The following is a 15,636-nucleotide window of genomic DNA, read 5'->3' as shown; positions in this document are numbered from 1 at the left end:
TTTTTATTTGTTTTATTTACTTCCCGACTTAGGCTCGTTTAACTCTTTGTTGATGTTGTTGTTGTTGTTGTTGTCATTGGCAATATTAATTTAATTTGTATTAAATTAATAAAATGTAATTTTCTTCTATCATGATGATGTAGTACAGAAAAAATAGAGACAAATGATAAAACTCATTTGTCTTCACTGTCATTACTAATAGTAACAATAATAGTAAGAAGTAAAACCAAGTCAATCCATGGAAATAAACATTTTAATAACGATAATACAAAAATTTCAGCATAATATAATGAAAACTATTTAAAAATGCTGGCGGAAAAAAACACATGTAGGACTCAGGCCTTATATACAGAGTTGTGTGTGCTACACAAATCTGACCATGCAACCATCTTTATGATAACAGTTTGCCACAAACCATGAGGAAGTAACTGGTCAAACAAGACCAATAGAGATACGTTTGACTTGCGTGCAGACAGACAGACGTAGAAACACCACTCATAATCCTGAACACATCATACCCACAGAAAGATCTGGTGGTGGGGGCATAATGCTATGGAAGTACTGTTCTTCAGAAGAGACAGGGAAGTTGGTCTGAGTTAACAGGAAGGCGGACGGAGCAAAAACAAAAGGCAACACAGCAGGGAAAAGCAGTTTGAGGCTTGAAACCTGTCAAAACGTTCACCCTACAACGTAACATCTGCTCTAAACACACAGCCAGGCTATAATAGAATCATTCAGGAGTTCTGAGAAAAAGAATAAAATAAAATAAAAAATTTTAATAATAATAATAATAATAATAATAATCAGTGTCTGGATGTCCAGAGAGTGATTGCCCAATATTTCATCTTCTCTCACTGGAAGAGCTGTGTAGTAATACTTCTCTTTTGAAAATATCATAATATGTTTTTCTTTCCGTGTAAAGTCAGGGCACAAAATGCCAACAACAATTTCACTTCTTTAATAAAAAGGTTTGGGTTCTTGTGCTATCTCATTTTGATCTGAACAAGTAATGAACTTCCAGTCATCCAGTTTCTATTCTGCTGCAGCTTAACATCGAACAGAGGACTTTAGAGTCTGTGATTTTGCTCCATTATTCACGTTTTTTCTTGTTTTTTGTAGCTCAGATACATGTGTTGTTCACAGTTGCACTGTGTGAAGAAGGATCTCTGTCTGCAGCGTGATACAACAGCCCACCTCAGCTCTGCTCAGTGGTGCTGTGGCTTGTTCTGTGCTTCCTGAACACAGCTATACCACTGTCTCATCTGGTTTGTAGCTGCAACATTTTACCACCAGACTTTTCACTTCCTCACTTCCACACCCCGCCGAGCCATCCCTCCTGCCCAAAACTAACTTCTGCCGTTCTGGATGGAAACTATAGGAAATCATTAGTTATGTCACTCACTTGGACATAACTTTTTCTGTGCTTACGTGATGAGGATTGCATTATGCACTTATCATTTTTAAAATAGTAAATAAAGGTCATTCAAAGTGGCCTTTTTACTCAAAACTGTGTATGACAAAAACATAAAACACCCCACCCATTAGAAAAATCACATTATCAATGCACAAAATGAGTAATTTGCTGTTAGGAACTGAAAATTTTTTATTTATGTTTCATAGTGGCAGCTATGCAGTGGGAGCTGGGTATAGTTTATATTTCTGAATAGGGTGAGGGTAGTTGACTAAAACAAATGTTTCTGTTACTTTTACTTCTTCTTCAGGCTTGTTTCACTTCTAGTCTTTTTCGGCAAGATTACTAATAGTTTCCAGTTGATTTGAACTGCGCCTTACTCCATTACTATAACAGCCTGACTGTACAACAAGCAGTGGGAAAAAGAAAACCTGACTAAATACAAAATACAGTTTTCAGCTGTTAAATGATTTTATCTTAGCGGCAACAACCACCAGCAAAGGTTTTAGATAACTCAGTAATGATTCTTGCAGGATTGTTTTAATTTAGCGACAATGTTTCCTTTTTATTTTATTTTAGGAGCAACACCCAATCAAGGTCCTGCCACAGAATCTCAAGGATTGAAGTCGTGACTTTTACTAGGCCACTCCAAAACTTTAATTATTTTGAGTCATTCAAAGTGATATTACAGCTTTGTCTCATTTTCCAGCTTACGTAGCTCAACTTCATTGGATTTTAATGTTACACATCAACGGTCAGATGTTTTTCTGTAATGTTTGTCTGCAAAGGAGTCTAATTCCTGATTGAGTGAGTCAAAGAAAATCCCTCTGATTCCTGCAGCAGCAACTCAGCCCCAGACCATTACACTAGCACCACTGTGTCTGACTGTGTGATGTCTGCTGTACCACAGATGTGAAAAACCTTTTGAAATGTTCTTCTTTTGTCTTCTCGGTCCACAGAATATTTTCTTGAAAGTCTTAATGCTCTCTTTAGGGAGTTTTGGTCGACTGACCACTCACAGGAAGTGTTTCAGTTTTCTCATTTCTAGGTGATGATGGGTGCCTGGGATCATAAAGCCTAAAAGAAAGATTTTCTTCCTCATCTGTTCTTGATTTCTTTCTAGACAATAAATCTTTTTGTCTGCTTCATGTTGTCAGACAGGTATAATTTGACTAATTTCTAAAATTATCTAATTTTGATCAATTTGATGTGAAGCACTTATAGAATCAGGTTAAAACAGCGGAAGACAAAATTCAGCTTATATGACAGAGATATAATCGCCCTCAATCAGATAACACATAAACCATCTAAGTACAATCAGGTGAGTTTACAATGAGAGGCATTTTCACATTTCTGTAAGCTTACTGTGTTTTTCACTATTAATTACTATTTAACTGTGTTAAGTCTATTCACCTATATTAAACAATCTAAATCCATGTAAGTGAGAGCCGCTCAACTAAGCAAACAGTCTGAAGAATATTGCTGTGCATAAGATGGGACCTACTTTCAGTGTGCAGCAAAAGATCAGAAAGGCTGAGGTTGCAGAAGTTTGACATCCCCCTTCGATCTTCAGACGTTTCTTCATCTGACCTTTTTTTTTCATCTTTCCTCACAGATATGAAATGAAAGCAAAAAGAGCAAACTTGCTCTTGAAGTGCAATGAACAGGGTTTTTTTCTTATTAAATATCAAGATAAACTGGTTTCAAATACAGTATCAAATTTATTGTGTGTTTTTCTTTAAGTTAAACCAGATTGCATTTCAATGTGTCATCGTCTATGGCCGTTCTTGTCTCTTTATTGTACTTTAAGAGTGGAAGTTGACTAGGAAAGTTCATCATGTCGTCATGTTTGCTTATTGTCACAGGAAGCCAAATGTTTCTTTTCAGGTGACTGCGGGGATAATGTGAAATAGGTTTTAGCACCTTCTGCACCAAAACCCACAGGGGGTTTCACACATTCAAGCTATCAATGAGGTACCTGTCTTTGTTACATGGCATGAAGCAAGTTGGCTCATGTACGTCTATCTCACCGAGCCACACCGAGACGCAGAAGCATGCAGGATATTCATCTTTAGAAATGCGGGTTGCACATGTACTTTGAAGCCCTCTGACTCAGGGCACTTATGAAACAACAGTGTGTTAAAGTTTGGGTTAAAAAAAATAACTTCCTTCTGTTTTTCTTTCAGTTTTTTAATTTTTTTTATTTGACAGCCTACACTCTTTTCCATCTTACATAGGTTTTATGTTCACCTCCACTACAGTCAGCCTCCTCCAGTAAAGTCACCTCCATTCTTACAGTCCTTTAGCAGAAAGCCACTCCTCCGTTCCTTCCACCCACCCCCACACAGGTTTAGCGTGCAGCGCGGTCTGATGCAGAGAGGAAGACAGCAGAGACAGGATGAGACTCTGAGGACGACCACCGCTCTCAAGGCAGGATGGAGACGTGGCTCAAAAGCGCAATTGTTGCGTTGCTAACTGGTAAGAGTTAGACCTTAAAAGATCCAAAAAAAGACTTTAGACAAGAACAAAGCTGTAGCAGTATGACGAAACGTGTTTAGAGATTAAACTTTTACATGTTTGTTTGAAGAAAGCTTAACTCTTGTTTTTCTTCACATTTCTAGTGGCAGGAGCAACCCTGGTGATCCCAAGAGAGTACAATATATATCTGAATACAAGAGAAAACAAAGAAATTGTGCCTTTGGGTTCATCTCTGATTTTGCACTGCTGTGTAGCAATAGAAAAGCCAGAAAGGTGTCGGGTCACGTATTATTTCGAAGGATTTAACCAAACTGACAAGAAAGAAATTTGTTGTAACACCACAGATCCAACAAAGTGCAACTCCACCAGAGATGGATGCCAAAGTACATGCACGTTATTTAATATTAGTGAAAGAGACTACGGATTTTACTCTTGCAAAGTCACAGTAGAGATTCCTGTACTAAGTGAAGTTTCCAGCAAAAGGACAGAAGTAAGATGTAAGTACATGAGATTACATTTTCTCACAAGCATTTATTCTATGTTTATGGTGCCACTATGATGTAGAAGTAAGCAGACACAGAGGCAGCTATAGTGTCTTTAAATGTAGAATATCTTTTCATTTCTATACCTATACCTGTTTTAAATATAGATGTATATTTCCAAGATCCTTATGTTTGTACTTTATTTAGCAGTATGCACAAAAAATGCATACTGCTACTGTGAGCTGCAAATATGTTTAAGCACAAATGAACATTTGCGTGAAAGAACTGCTGCACTTCTGCTCTGCCTGCTGTGATTACGCTTAACCTAATGAATGAATGAATGAATTAATAGATAATCCTAAAAATTATGGCTTGCACTAACTGAATCAATGCTTCTCATGCCGCTTTGTTACAGTGGAGAACTTTATGGAAAAAACAACGGTTCAGTCACAAACGACGAAAAGCCAAGGTGTGTGTGCATGAATATGTGAGCGGGCGTGTTGACCAGATTTCAGCTCTCAATTTTGTGTCTTTAGGTCACAATGAAATCTGGATTGTTTATTGTTTCCACTGTAGGTAGCATTTAAATGTCTAGGATGGTGGCAGCTCCAAATAAAATTTACACCTGCAAAGAAATTTATACAATGATTTTGCTTGCTAATACGTCAACCCTGATTATTTGTTTAATTACATGCTTACAACACAGATTTTAAATTGTTCTACATGTAGCATTAAACCAGTGATTGACAAATTAAAGGACTGGGCCACAAGTACGGAAAAACTGAGCTACACTGAACTAAACTGAAAAATGATGATGCTACCTGCACCAAATAAAAAAAAAAAACTGTACTTCCAAATATGAAGACCCCAAAATATATTGCTTGTTGATCCTGTTTGTGTTATTTCACTTCACTTTATTGACTCCCTAGTGATACCTGTTGACTCAACTTGAAACTGGGGTCATAAGTTTCCTCTATTGTTCTTTTAATGGACAGGAAGAGGAAGAATTTGGCGGATATTTGATTAGCTGATTGCTGTGCATGCAATACTTGCTTCCTGACACTCAGCCTATCAAATAGGACTGTTGTTTAATAATACAAATGTACTCTTTTCCAGTGACCAGCCAAAAAGAGGAAAATGAGAATGAGAACTTGTGGATGTGGATCATCGTGGGGGCGTCATCTTTCGTCCTTGTCGTGATCGCCCTGCTGGTCATCTGTGTTGTGCGGAAACGGGGATGCAGCAGAAGCATAGGTACCTCTCTTTCTTTCTGGGTTTGAAAGCGTTGATAATCATCTAACAGTGCGACACTGAAGTGTTTCTGTAGATAAGCTCTGTGCAAGTAAGAGACACCAAAGGATGGGCAGGTGTTCTGAGAAAAAAAAATGGCACAAGACAAGAGAACAATTAGGGCACAAAAAACATCACAAAACAGAGTCAGATCAAATCAACACAAATCAGTAGCTGATTCATTTCTCTGTTACAATTTACATTTGAAAGGAGAGATAGAATGCAGAAGGGTTTTCGTTTTGGTGAGACCATGTTTGTGGGCTGCAGAACAAAATATAAAAAGTCGTAGAAATGCAACAGCAGGTTTCTGCCTGAGTCCTGGCTGGGGAGTTCGAACTGAGCAAGCTGGGGGTTTGTGTGGTTTAGCAGCTCAGCGTGAGACAAAATCAAACGTAAGTGTAAGTATCTAACTTTTCTGTGGTTTTCACTGAATGGCACAAACTGGCGTCTATAAAAACTGTGAGAAATGCTCACGACCAGCTGACCGGATCTCAGACCAGATATCTGCCTTACTTTCTTTTCAGAAAGGAAATAAGAAAAGAAGCTTAAATAGTTGAATAGTTTTTACATTTATAAACATGAACATCCCCTTTTTATGAAGCACTTCAATATGACATCAGACACCGGTCAGATAAAAATAAAAAAAAGAAAAAAAGATGCTCATAGGTGCAGATCGTTTTGATATCAGTGATGATTTCAGCAACACCTGATAAAAAATGTTGCTAAAAAAAATGAAGTGCATCCTGTAGAGAAAGCAGAACAGCTGCAGTAATGGTGTCATGGCGCGGCAGAAATACAGAAATCTGCATCATGTTTGACCACACGGCGACGGAGGCAGAAGTAGAACGAGAACAGAGAATTATTGTCACGGCAAAAAGGATTTTATGATCACCAAAACTGACAAAGAAAAATAAGGCCTTAGTATTGAAGGCCAGTGTTTGATCATTTGAAAGAGATTACGAAGGACAGGAAACATTAAATTTGAGAACTGTTCAGTGCTTTACATCTTGACTTTGCTGATATTTTGACTTCAAATTAAGTTCGTTGCTGTACTTATTGGAACACCAGGTCAGTAAGTGACCTGGTGTTTTGTTTTTTGGGGGGTTATTTTAAGTGTGCATGAAGACCCTTAAAAAATATCCAAACGTTTAAGCAACGACGAGATGAGGTCCGGTTTCTGTTTCATGTTTGAATTATGTGAGCAAAGTAATCCAGATAAGTAGAAAACTGCAGAATAAACTCACTTTTAGAGAATATCTGCAGAGTGAGCGCTAATACATGTAATTACTTTTTGTATCAGCAAAGACGTATTTATTTATCTGTCACATAAATATCTTTTGTTAAAACTTGGGAGGAAAAATATGCAATCTGTCGCTGACGCTTTCTCTCCTGAGTTTGTTTTGTAATTAATTTAATAAAGTGTTTATTATTTTCAGGTTAAAATGTGCGGTCTTCTTCTATTGCTTGAATGAACTCCAATTTCCAGCAAAAGTAACTTCAACGTAAATGTAAAAAAATATATATATATATTCTGTTGTGACGAAAGAGTTAACATTTGCTCAGGTCTCAATTATTTAAACTTGATTAAACTTTAATTATTTGAATATTCCCACAATTTTTGTATTTTTTTAAATAAATGAAAACAAATATAAAGAATATATTAAAGGTTGATATTACTAGGTTTAATTTTAATTTTATTACATTTTTTATTATGTCTATTTTAAGAAAATAGAACTGCATCTAACAATTATTATTATTAGTATTATTACTATTACTATTACTATAACAATAACAACAACAACAACAACAACAACAACACAACAACAGCAATAATAATGATAAAACATCAGCAGTAATAATAATATTGATAACAATAATAGTGCATCTGAAATCTTAGTACTTTTCAGTTTTTTATGATTTCTTATATTTCAAATGCATAATTTCTACACTTATTGTGAATTTTTATTTTCTTTTTTTATCTTTTCTTTATTTATTTTTTGTTAATCAGAATCAGCGCTTCTGCGAGATAACTACACTGCCTGAGTTACCATAAGATATTTTTCACAAAAATAAAAACAAAAAATTACTACTACTACTACTACTACTACTACTACTACTACTACTACTACTACTAATAATAATAATAATAATAATAATAATAATAATAATAATAATAATAATAATAATACATCATTTTCTCAGGTTAACCTGATGTTAAGCCTCGCTGTGCTCACTCTGTCTCCTCTTTCTCCCCCAGAGCAGGAACCCGTCTATGTAAACACCCGCCTGGGCAACCCGTCACCCCGGCTGATGCCTGCGGACAACCCGAAGTCAGCTTCCTCCTCTCAGGACTTGCGGACGCCGATCTCTGACCGGAGGTACGAGGGCAGAAACCAGAGATACAAACACTGAGGAACCCGCGGATCTCACAGACCGACAGACTGACATTAATCAGCTGAATGCGAAGTCATGATGCATTTCTGTTTATACTTGTACGCAAAGTTTAACCTTCTGTAAAGAATGGAGAAGTGGCCTTTGTTGGCCACTAGATGACGCACTTTGATGGTTTTGTGAACTTCTAAACTTTTTTTTTTTTTTTTATCTGTGTGCATGATTAAATTGTAAATATTTTTGCATGTTAAGTGAACGAAATAATGAGTTATATACAGATCAATTTTTTTTTTACTTTTACTTTTTATATTGAAGTTATTAAAGCTGATATTTTTATGCTCGTCATTTGAATACGTTTTTTTTTTTTTCAAATAAAATAAAATTAGAAAACTATGTTACATTATAGAAGATGAAAACATCTATATGGAAATATGTGGGATTTCCCTCTCCTCTGATTGGCTGTAAAGTGGAAGAGCCTTTTTTTTTTTTTTAAGGAAAAGGTATGGTGTAGTCACGTGATCTGGCGCTGGCTCTGCTGGATTATCGCTCCCTGCAGGATTTACTAGGTGTGGGCTGAGCGTTACAGGTGGACCGGAGAAAGCGCCGACACGGAACCTGAAACAATCTGAACCCAGTCAGTCTGTGAGGAGTTTCTATGTAGATCCCTGCAGCTGGAATACTGGTAAGTCCGATCCAGGGACTTGGGGACTTGTTTGTGTCAGTGCAGGTTGGCTCCACTCCGTGTCTCGCGTGTTGTGTTATTTTTGTTGCTGTTTCCACGGAGCTGCTGGGCATGTGGGATTTAAACTGAGGTGCGGATGGGATACGCCCACCGTGCCGTCCGTCTATTCCCGGACTTATTTACAGATTACGGGATAAAGAAATCTAATAATAGCAGAGGAGAGCTGGAGTGAGCGGTAGTGGGATATGCCTCCAAACACTTGGCAGCACGGCGGATAGTTTTTCACGGCGCGCTGAGTCTGCTGGAGGACATCCAGAGCAGTGCGGCCACCAGGACGAACTGTTTCAGCAGAGCTGGACAAGCGACACAGATTTCCTCCCGCGACACATTTCTACCTTTACGAGATACTTTTTTGATTAAAAACAAGAAATAAGTATGTTATTATTTTTTTTTAAAACATCATATTCAGTACATTTGGTGCGGCTGTAACTTTAATGAGGGAGCATTTAAAGCTTCTGGTCAGGTTTGTCTGTCGTACTAATTAAACTCTTTTGATGTAGTTTGCCACCTGTTAAACATGTAATGGTCAGCTTTCGGGTTCATTTTGTTATGTTATTGCACGGCGTTATGCAGTCAAGTTAAATGATACCCTTGCATACATGCGTGCTTCTGGTGACGTCACGAAGGGCAAAGTTCTTCTGAATAATCCAGATGTATTTTTTTTCATTATATATATATATATATATATATATATATATATATATATATATATTACTCTCTGTTTGGTTTAGTTGAGCCATCCCGTCAAGAACAGGGTTTGCATACCAAGAATGTAATTTATGAATTTATGTTATTTGTGTTTTAATTTAGTTCTGTTTTGACAAAAATAGTTATTAGAACACACTTAAAATGAACGGAGTTATGCAATTAATAAAAAGTGAATGAAAATAGTTGTTAATGGTAAAACTATGAGTTTCTACAATCTCAAACAACCTTTTTGCCTAAGGACTTTCAAGTCAATTAATCCACTAAAATGGGTATATGCGGTATCAATCAAACATTGCTTTTTTTGTTTGACATTTTTTGCAATATCTGAAGTTTTTTCATATATATATAAGTAGGTAAATTTTGGGTCACATCTTAAAATGTTAACCTACATGCCTTATCTCAGTATGATTTCAATGGTTTCTTTAAAGTTTCTTTTTAGATGAGTTTGTATGGTTTGACATACAGCTCTTGAAAACGTAGCAGCTTTTGAAAAGGAGCAAACCTAGCAGGAATGGCCAGATTTCACTATCAAAGAGCTTCAGCAATTATTTTTATGGAAACCCACAGGGTGTGGTTGATGTCTTTCATTAGGACGATTTTCAGGTCCCCACCATGTTTCTTGTTGAACGACTGCATCACCTGCCAAGAAAAAAGAAAGTAATTGTTCGTCAGTCAGAAGTAAGACTTTCTTTGTGTGTGCTGAGGTAGCATGACTGTGACGTCTTCTAACTTTACACACAAAAACCAGTCGGATATAAGAATTCAGGCAGGATTTAAAACATCTTACAACTCCGAAGCAGCACAAATGCCTCAGACTCTACTGCCGTATCGTTTTGAATAATTCTAGCTGATCAGCTCGATTCCTGCGCCTCTTTATCAGTAACCCAAATAACTGTAAAACAGAGTCGGCTCTCTTTTTTATTTTTTATAAAAAAAAAAAAAAAGTATTTTGTAAAATCCTGCAATCAAAATCCACACCTCATATTTCAAATATTTTTGGACAATTACATTTCTGCATAAAGGATTCATTCAACACCAGATAGTGGAAACGTTGTGGGCGTATGGATGATGTAAATCTGTACGGGATACATTAAGTGTTGCTGATGTACTTTCTCTCAGGGGAGACTGGCCCAGTTTAGCTGTCACCCTGCAGCTCAGTGGGCTGACATCAGAGTGTGTGTGTGTGTGTGTGTGTGTGTGTGTGTGTGTGTGTGTGTGTGTGCGTGCGCGCAGTGCACAACTCAACGTATCATGTACTGGTACTCTGTGGTCTAGCTGGAGATGATGCATGCTGCCGCTGTGCAGAGGGGGGTTTTAGTTTCCTGATGCCGCAAGATCTTAAATGACTTCTTAGAAGTCATCTCGATCAGGCAGACCCATCAGACTCATGTTGTTAAGTGGTTTCCAGGTCTCAAATGAGTGAGAATCACAAAAGTAAAGCGGAAAGAAAGGGTTGGGGGGGGGAAGAAAAAAAAACCTCTTAATGGTGTTGTGTGTAAATTTGAACTCATAAACCCAGCTCAGCCTATTAAGTAGTTTCATTTGGCATCTTTAATCATTTACTGATATCTGAACGAGTCATAACATGTTTTGGTGACTGATGGTGCCAGCTTACAGTCTCTGCAACTACGTCTGCTATTGTAGCTTCATTCCTCACCTGAAAATAGTTCATTGTTTCCAGCAGTTTTAACGTCTACTTGCTATTAGTCTTTAGCCAGGAGACCCGGATAACTTCAGTCACATCACCGTCACTGTGGAGGGAAAATCGGTATAACCTGAGATTCTTGGTGTAGTTAGTTGTTGTCGGTGTTTACCGAGGTTTTTATCAGTCCTGGTTTCAAAACTGCTCAACTTTCTTAGAGATGAGACGGCAGAGAAAGTGCTAGAGATATTTTGAGTTTTCACCGGCGGTAATCTGACCCTCCCTGACTTGTTGGTGCACACTGCCAGTCAGCTGGCTTAAAGAAAACTTTTACACTTTTCCGTTGCTTGCGTCAAAAAAGGGTGGTTTTGGAAATATTTTGGAGCTAAAAAAAGTGACAGGTGTCTGTACAGCAGCTGACCGGGTAAGATAGTCTGACTAAATTTATTATTTTACAGTTTACAGAGCGGAACAGCAAATTAGGATAATATTCCATGCAACACATTTAAATGATTCGGTTCTATGTAGATAATGTTCTAGTTGGAGAAAGCATCATTAAATCTTCCAGGGATCAATGATGAACAAGAGAAATACTGAAAAGTATTAAAAATTTTTATTAAGTTCTCCAGAACAAAGAATTGCTACCACTTTTGGTTTTGGAACTAAGTTGTTAGTCGATTGATTAAAAAAAGGTGTAATAAGCATCAAATAAACATTAGCAACATATGCTTTAATGCATATTAATCCTCCTATGTTCTTCTTCCCTTTGATTGGTGCATCTAACTATTTAATTGTAACACTGTTTTATCAGCAATTCAAATAATCGTTGATGTGCATTTGTGTGAAGCTGTGATGATGAAAACCTTTTGCTGGAGGTTGTCATCACATGCAGACCCAGCAGGCTGATTTGTGATCTTTTTTTTTTCCATGGCTCCCTTCTCAACCCTGAAATAAATCTTTGCTCCTCCCGATAGAACATTTCAAAATGTCACAATCCCCAGATTCTGTTTTCTGGTTCTTCTCGTCTGTCACAAGTTTGCCCTGTGGGATTACACTCCTGCTGCGACTTGTCTGGGTGTGTGTGTGTGTGTGTGCGTGCGTGCGTATATGTGTGTGTTTTGTTTTTTGTTTTTTTTATTCCGAAGGACGTTTACACTCGGGCAGGCTTGTCTGATCAATGATGAGCGATTTGTCAAAATAAGGGGAGGATCTTATTCCACTGGTTGCATTTCTACAAGACCTTGTTGTCTTAATGCAGTAATGACTGTTAGTTGTCTGGTGGCTTAGAGCTAATGATACGTGTCGCAGCAGGCCGGGACGAACTGTGTGCACAGCGTGTTTTTAAAGGATTGCCTTCAGCTCGCCTGCATATCAAAATAAAACCTGACAACCCCCTGTCACTATTATTATTACTATTATTATTATCTCATAAAATCCAAGCTTGCCTTTGCAACAATACGGCCCGGATTTGAACTGGGTTGTGTTTTCCAGTGAATGTTTCACAGCGGCGTCTGTGACAAGAGTGTCAGAGGTGAACTCCCTCCCACAACAGGCTTCCTGTTTGGGCCCCGGTGATGGAACAGTGAACCAGAGCCAACTCACGCCAGCGGGCCGGCCGCCGGCCTGCCAGCGGACATCAGCCAGGCGGACGGGCAGGAAGACGGACAGAAAAGCAAGTGATCCAGTGATGGCGTCCGACCTGTGGAACAGTTAGTCATGTCCATCAGTCACGGCCTCGCCCCTGCAGAGAGACACCGTATGAAGACATCGTACTCTAAAGCCTGTGCCTACGCTGGCGTGACTCACTCCAGCTGTTTGACTGTTAACACGGTATATATATATATAGTTTTTGTTTTTTTTATCTCGACGTGTTGTGACTCACCTGGTTGGCAACACAATGTGCGTGTCTGTACACGTTTCAAGTCTGCTCTGTGAAGTTTACTGTCGTAAGCAGCAGGTTGCTGAAGTATTTATACCCTTTGAGCTTTTTTTCAGGCTTTTGTTTGGGTTTCGTGAGGCAAACCAACAATAATTGGTGAAATTGTGTGAAGCATAAGGAAAAGGACGCATGGGGATTTGCAAAAGAAGTTTGCAAGTGGAAATCAAAAAAAGCCAGGCGTGTACGTTTATTCAGTCCGTTTTATAGAGTCTGACATTTTTGTCAGGATGGACAGTGAGCGTCTGTAAATTAGCAGTTTTTTAAATCTCCCTACAGATTCTCAGCTGGACTTTGACTGGGCCATTCTAACGCATGAATATACTTGGATCTAATGGAATGATTTCCACGCATGTGAGCGTCTTTGTCCTGCTGGGAGGTGAACCCGTCTTTGTGCTGCCCTACATTGTGCTGTGTTTATCTCCAATCTTATCAGCTTCCATGTCCCTGTTGTTGAAAAAGCATCCACAAAGCATGATGTCGCCACCGCCTGGCTTCACAATAGGCACGGTGTTCACAGCTGCAGAATGGATGTAGTGGAATTTTATTGGAATTTTTAAAAAAATCACAGATTTAGTTCATCTTTGGCTAGTCTGCCAGCTCAGGTCAAAGGTCTGGACTTCTGAAGTTGTATGTGACAAAATAAAATAGTGGATTATTATTATTATTTTTTTTAATTTAACCATAAAACAAATATCTTTTTTGGTAGTTTGAGTCACTCTTTTTAGAAGGTGAATGTTCAGGTCAGGTGGACGGCCATGACGTGTGTAGGTTTGCAGCTGCGCCGTGCTCTTTCTATTTTTGAATGTTGGATTGAAAATTACTCCATGAGAGCGATCTCTTGGGAACTGGTGGCACTTGGTCTTATTTAGGGGTATCGCGTAAGAAAATAAAAGCAGTGTATAATTTAATTCCACCTTTACATTTATCCCAGTAAGACTCATTGAAGTCCACAGTTGCAATGAGGCTCAGGTATGGGACAAGTTTTGCAAACCGCTGCGCTTGTACCAGCAATCTGTCCTGAAGGTTTCTGTAGATAAAACGGAGGCTATAAATATCATCAAGCTTCAAGTGATCAGAGTGTGGAGAGATACGGCTGCGGGGCTTCCTCAGACACAAGTTCATGTGCAGCACAACTGCGTCTAGATGTTCAGCTCACCCACCAGCGGACACGGGGGTGAGCTGACAGACTGGCAAAGAAGTGGTTTTAGTCACTGTTTTTTTTTTTTTTGTTTGTTTTGTTCTCATTTTTGGAAAGTCCATTCGTCCTTCAGAGTAAGCCCCCACCTTTGTTGGTAGGTTGTGGTTTAAAGTGAGAGTTTATTCTCAGGTCTGTCAGCAGGTTTGACCGGCTGCACAGGAATCAGCATTGATCCAGTAAACAGAAGAATCGGTTTTCACACCTGCCTTTCATAACTTTTCCTCTGACGAGAAAACCCAGACGAACGCATCTGATGTCGCACTGCATTATTGCTGCTTTGCTCTTTAAGGTGCCAAAGAAAGAAAACATGATTCAAAGTGGGGAAAAAAAACAAAACAGGAAACAAAATTAAATAATTACAGTACAGCATCTGTCGTATTTATTGGTACCCCTGATAACAATCTGCTAAAGCCTAAAAATATATTCATCTTTTATTGTAGAAGTATAATATGACTCTTAAAAATTTGGGGGTCTCGGATATGAAAACTAAGAGTGAAGTGAACCATATCACTTCTACTACTAAGACAAGTGGAGGATCTGTGATGCTGTGGGCCTTGAGAAGCATACGATCTTTAAAAATACCATTTTATTTATTAAAAATACCAGGACATATTGGTTCAAAATATGTCAGTCTGTGCCTGACAACTAAAAATGTTACTTCTTAACCGTTTCTTTTCCACCACTGAACAAATAACCAATTACATATAGGAATACTTTGCTCAAATCTGAAGGTCTTTATTTACAAATAGCTGGATTTAGCCAGCTGTTAATAAAAATATGTTTTTATTAATGAACTTTTCTGTATGTTGAACAGTTTTAGCAGTTTTGTCTGACAAAGACATTGCATAAGCTTTTTTCACAATATTTGACTTCATGGGTGGGCCCTTCCTGATTAATTAGCTGGAAAAAAAGGGGGAAAGGAATTTAAATAAAATACTTTAAAGAAATACATCATGCAAATGTGGGATCAGAATTTGACCAAAGAAAGTGTCAAAGATCTGGGTCAGAAACTTTGTCGCCACCCAGAACGGGAATTAGTGCAGAGAAGGATTTTTATTTACTACAAAGCTCAATGTGTTTAGAAAATCCTAAAATTATATTTCTGTAAAACTCGGAAGCTAACCAGTGTTTGAATCAGGCTGTGAATTATTCTATTATATCAAGGCAATCTTGACGTTGGCACTGGTGACGCTGACTTTTAACAAAAGGTGAACAAAAGTAATTTTCTCATGAATAGTATCTGGTTTCCTTGAAAGGAGTTGCTGGTAAAGTAGCAAAGCTAAGTTATCTGGAAAATTACAGCTGCTGCGAAATTGTGTCAACTTTTTTTTTTTTTTTTTTTCTCTCTCAGGAAA

General features: G+C 38.1%; 2 protein-coding genes across 3 annotated transcripts in view; both read left to right on the top strand.

The window, feature by feature from the left end:
- The first annotated feature begins 3,756 nt into the window (after nt 1-3,756).
- LOC108166235 (uncharacterized) lies at nt 3,757-8,373 on the top strand. Of its 2 annotated transcripts, XM_017304352.1 has the most exons (5): nt 3,757-3,889; nt 4,033-4,386; nt 4,787-4,840; nt 5,488-5,625; nt 7,919-8,373. In XM_017304352.1, the coding sequence occupies exons 1-5, from the start codon at nt 3,847-3,849 to the stop codon at nt 8,071-8,073; spliced, it is 744 nt and encodes a 247-aa protein (XP_017159841.1). In that variant the 5' UTR covers nt 3,757-3,846; the 3' UTR covers nt 8,074-8,373. The 2 variants fall into 2 exon arrangements, with proteins under 2 accessions (XP_017159841.1, XP_017159842.1); XM_017304353.1 differs by lacking the exon at nt 4,787-4,840.
- A 252-nt stretch (nt 8,374-8,625) lies between these two features.
- The window catches only part of LOC103463726 (semaphorin-4E), a 21,527-nt gene continuing 14,516 nt past the window's right edge, over nt 8,626-15,636 (top strand). Inside the window, exon 1 of the mRNA XM_008407274.1 lies at nt 8,626-8,734. The gene's annotated coding sequence lies outside the window, so the exon portion shown is untranslated. The remainder of the gene's footprint in view (nt 8,735-15,636) is intronic.

The sequence above is a fragment of the Poecilia reticulata genome, linkage group LG4 (assembly GCF_000633615.1).
Source record: "Poecilia reticulata strain Guanapo linkage group LG4, Guppy_female_1.0+MT, whole genome shotgun sequence".
NCBI classification, from domain to species: Eukaryota; Metazoa; Chordata; class Actinopteri; order Cyprinodontiformes; family Poeciliidae; genus Poecilia; species Poecilia reticulata.
Note: the sequence above shows the minus strand (reverse complement) of the source record. Positions and strands in the feature narration are given on the sequence as shown.

Bases quoted from the DNA above. Each gene is read 5' to 3' on its own strand.
- LOC108166235 (XM_017304352.1), top strand. From the start codon at position 3,847: ATGGAGACGTGGCTCAAAAGCGCAATTGTTGCGTTGCTAACTG. The intron at 3,890-4,032 runs GTAAGAGTTAGA...TCACATTTCTAG, and splicing joins AATTGTTGCGTTGCTAACTG to TGGCAGGAGCAACCCTGGTG. The intron at 5,626-7,918 runs GTACCTCTCTTT...TTTCTCCCCCAG, and splicing joins GGGATGCAGCAGAAGCATAG to AGCAGGAACCCGTCTATGTA.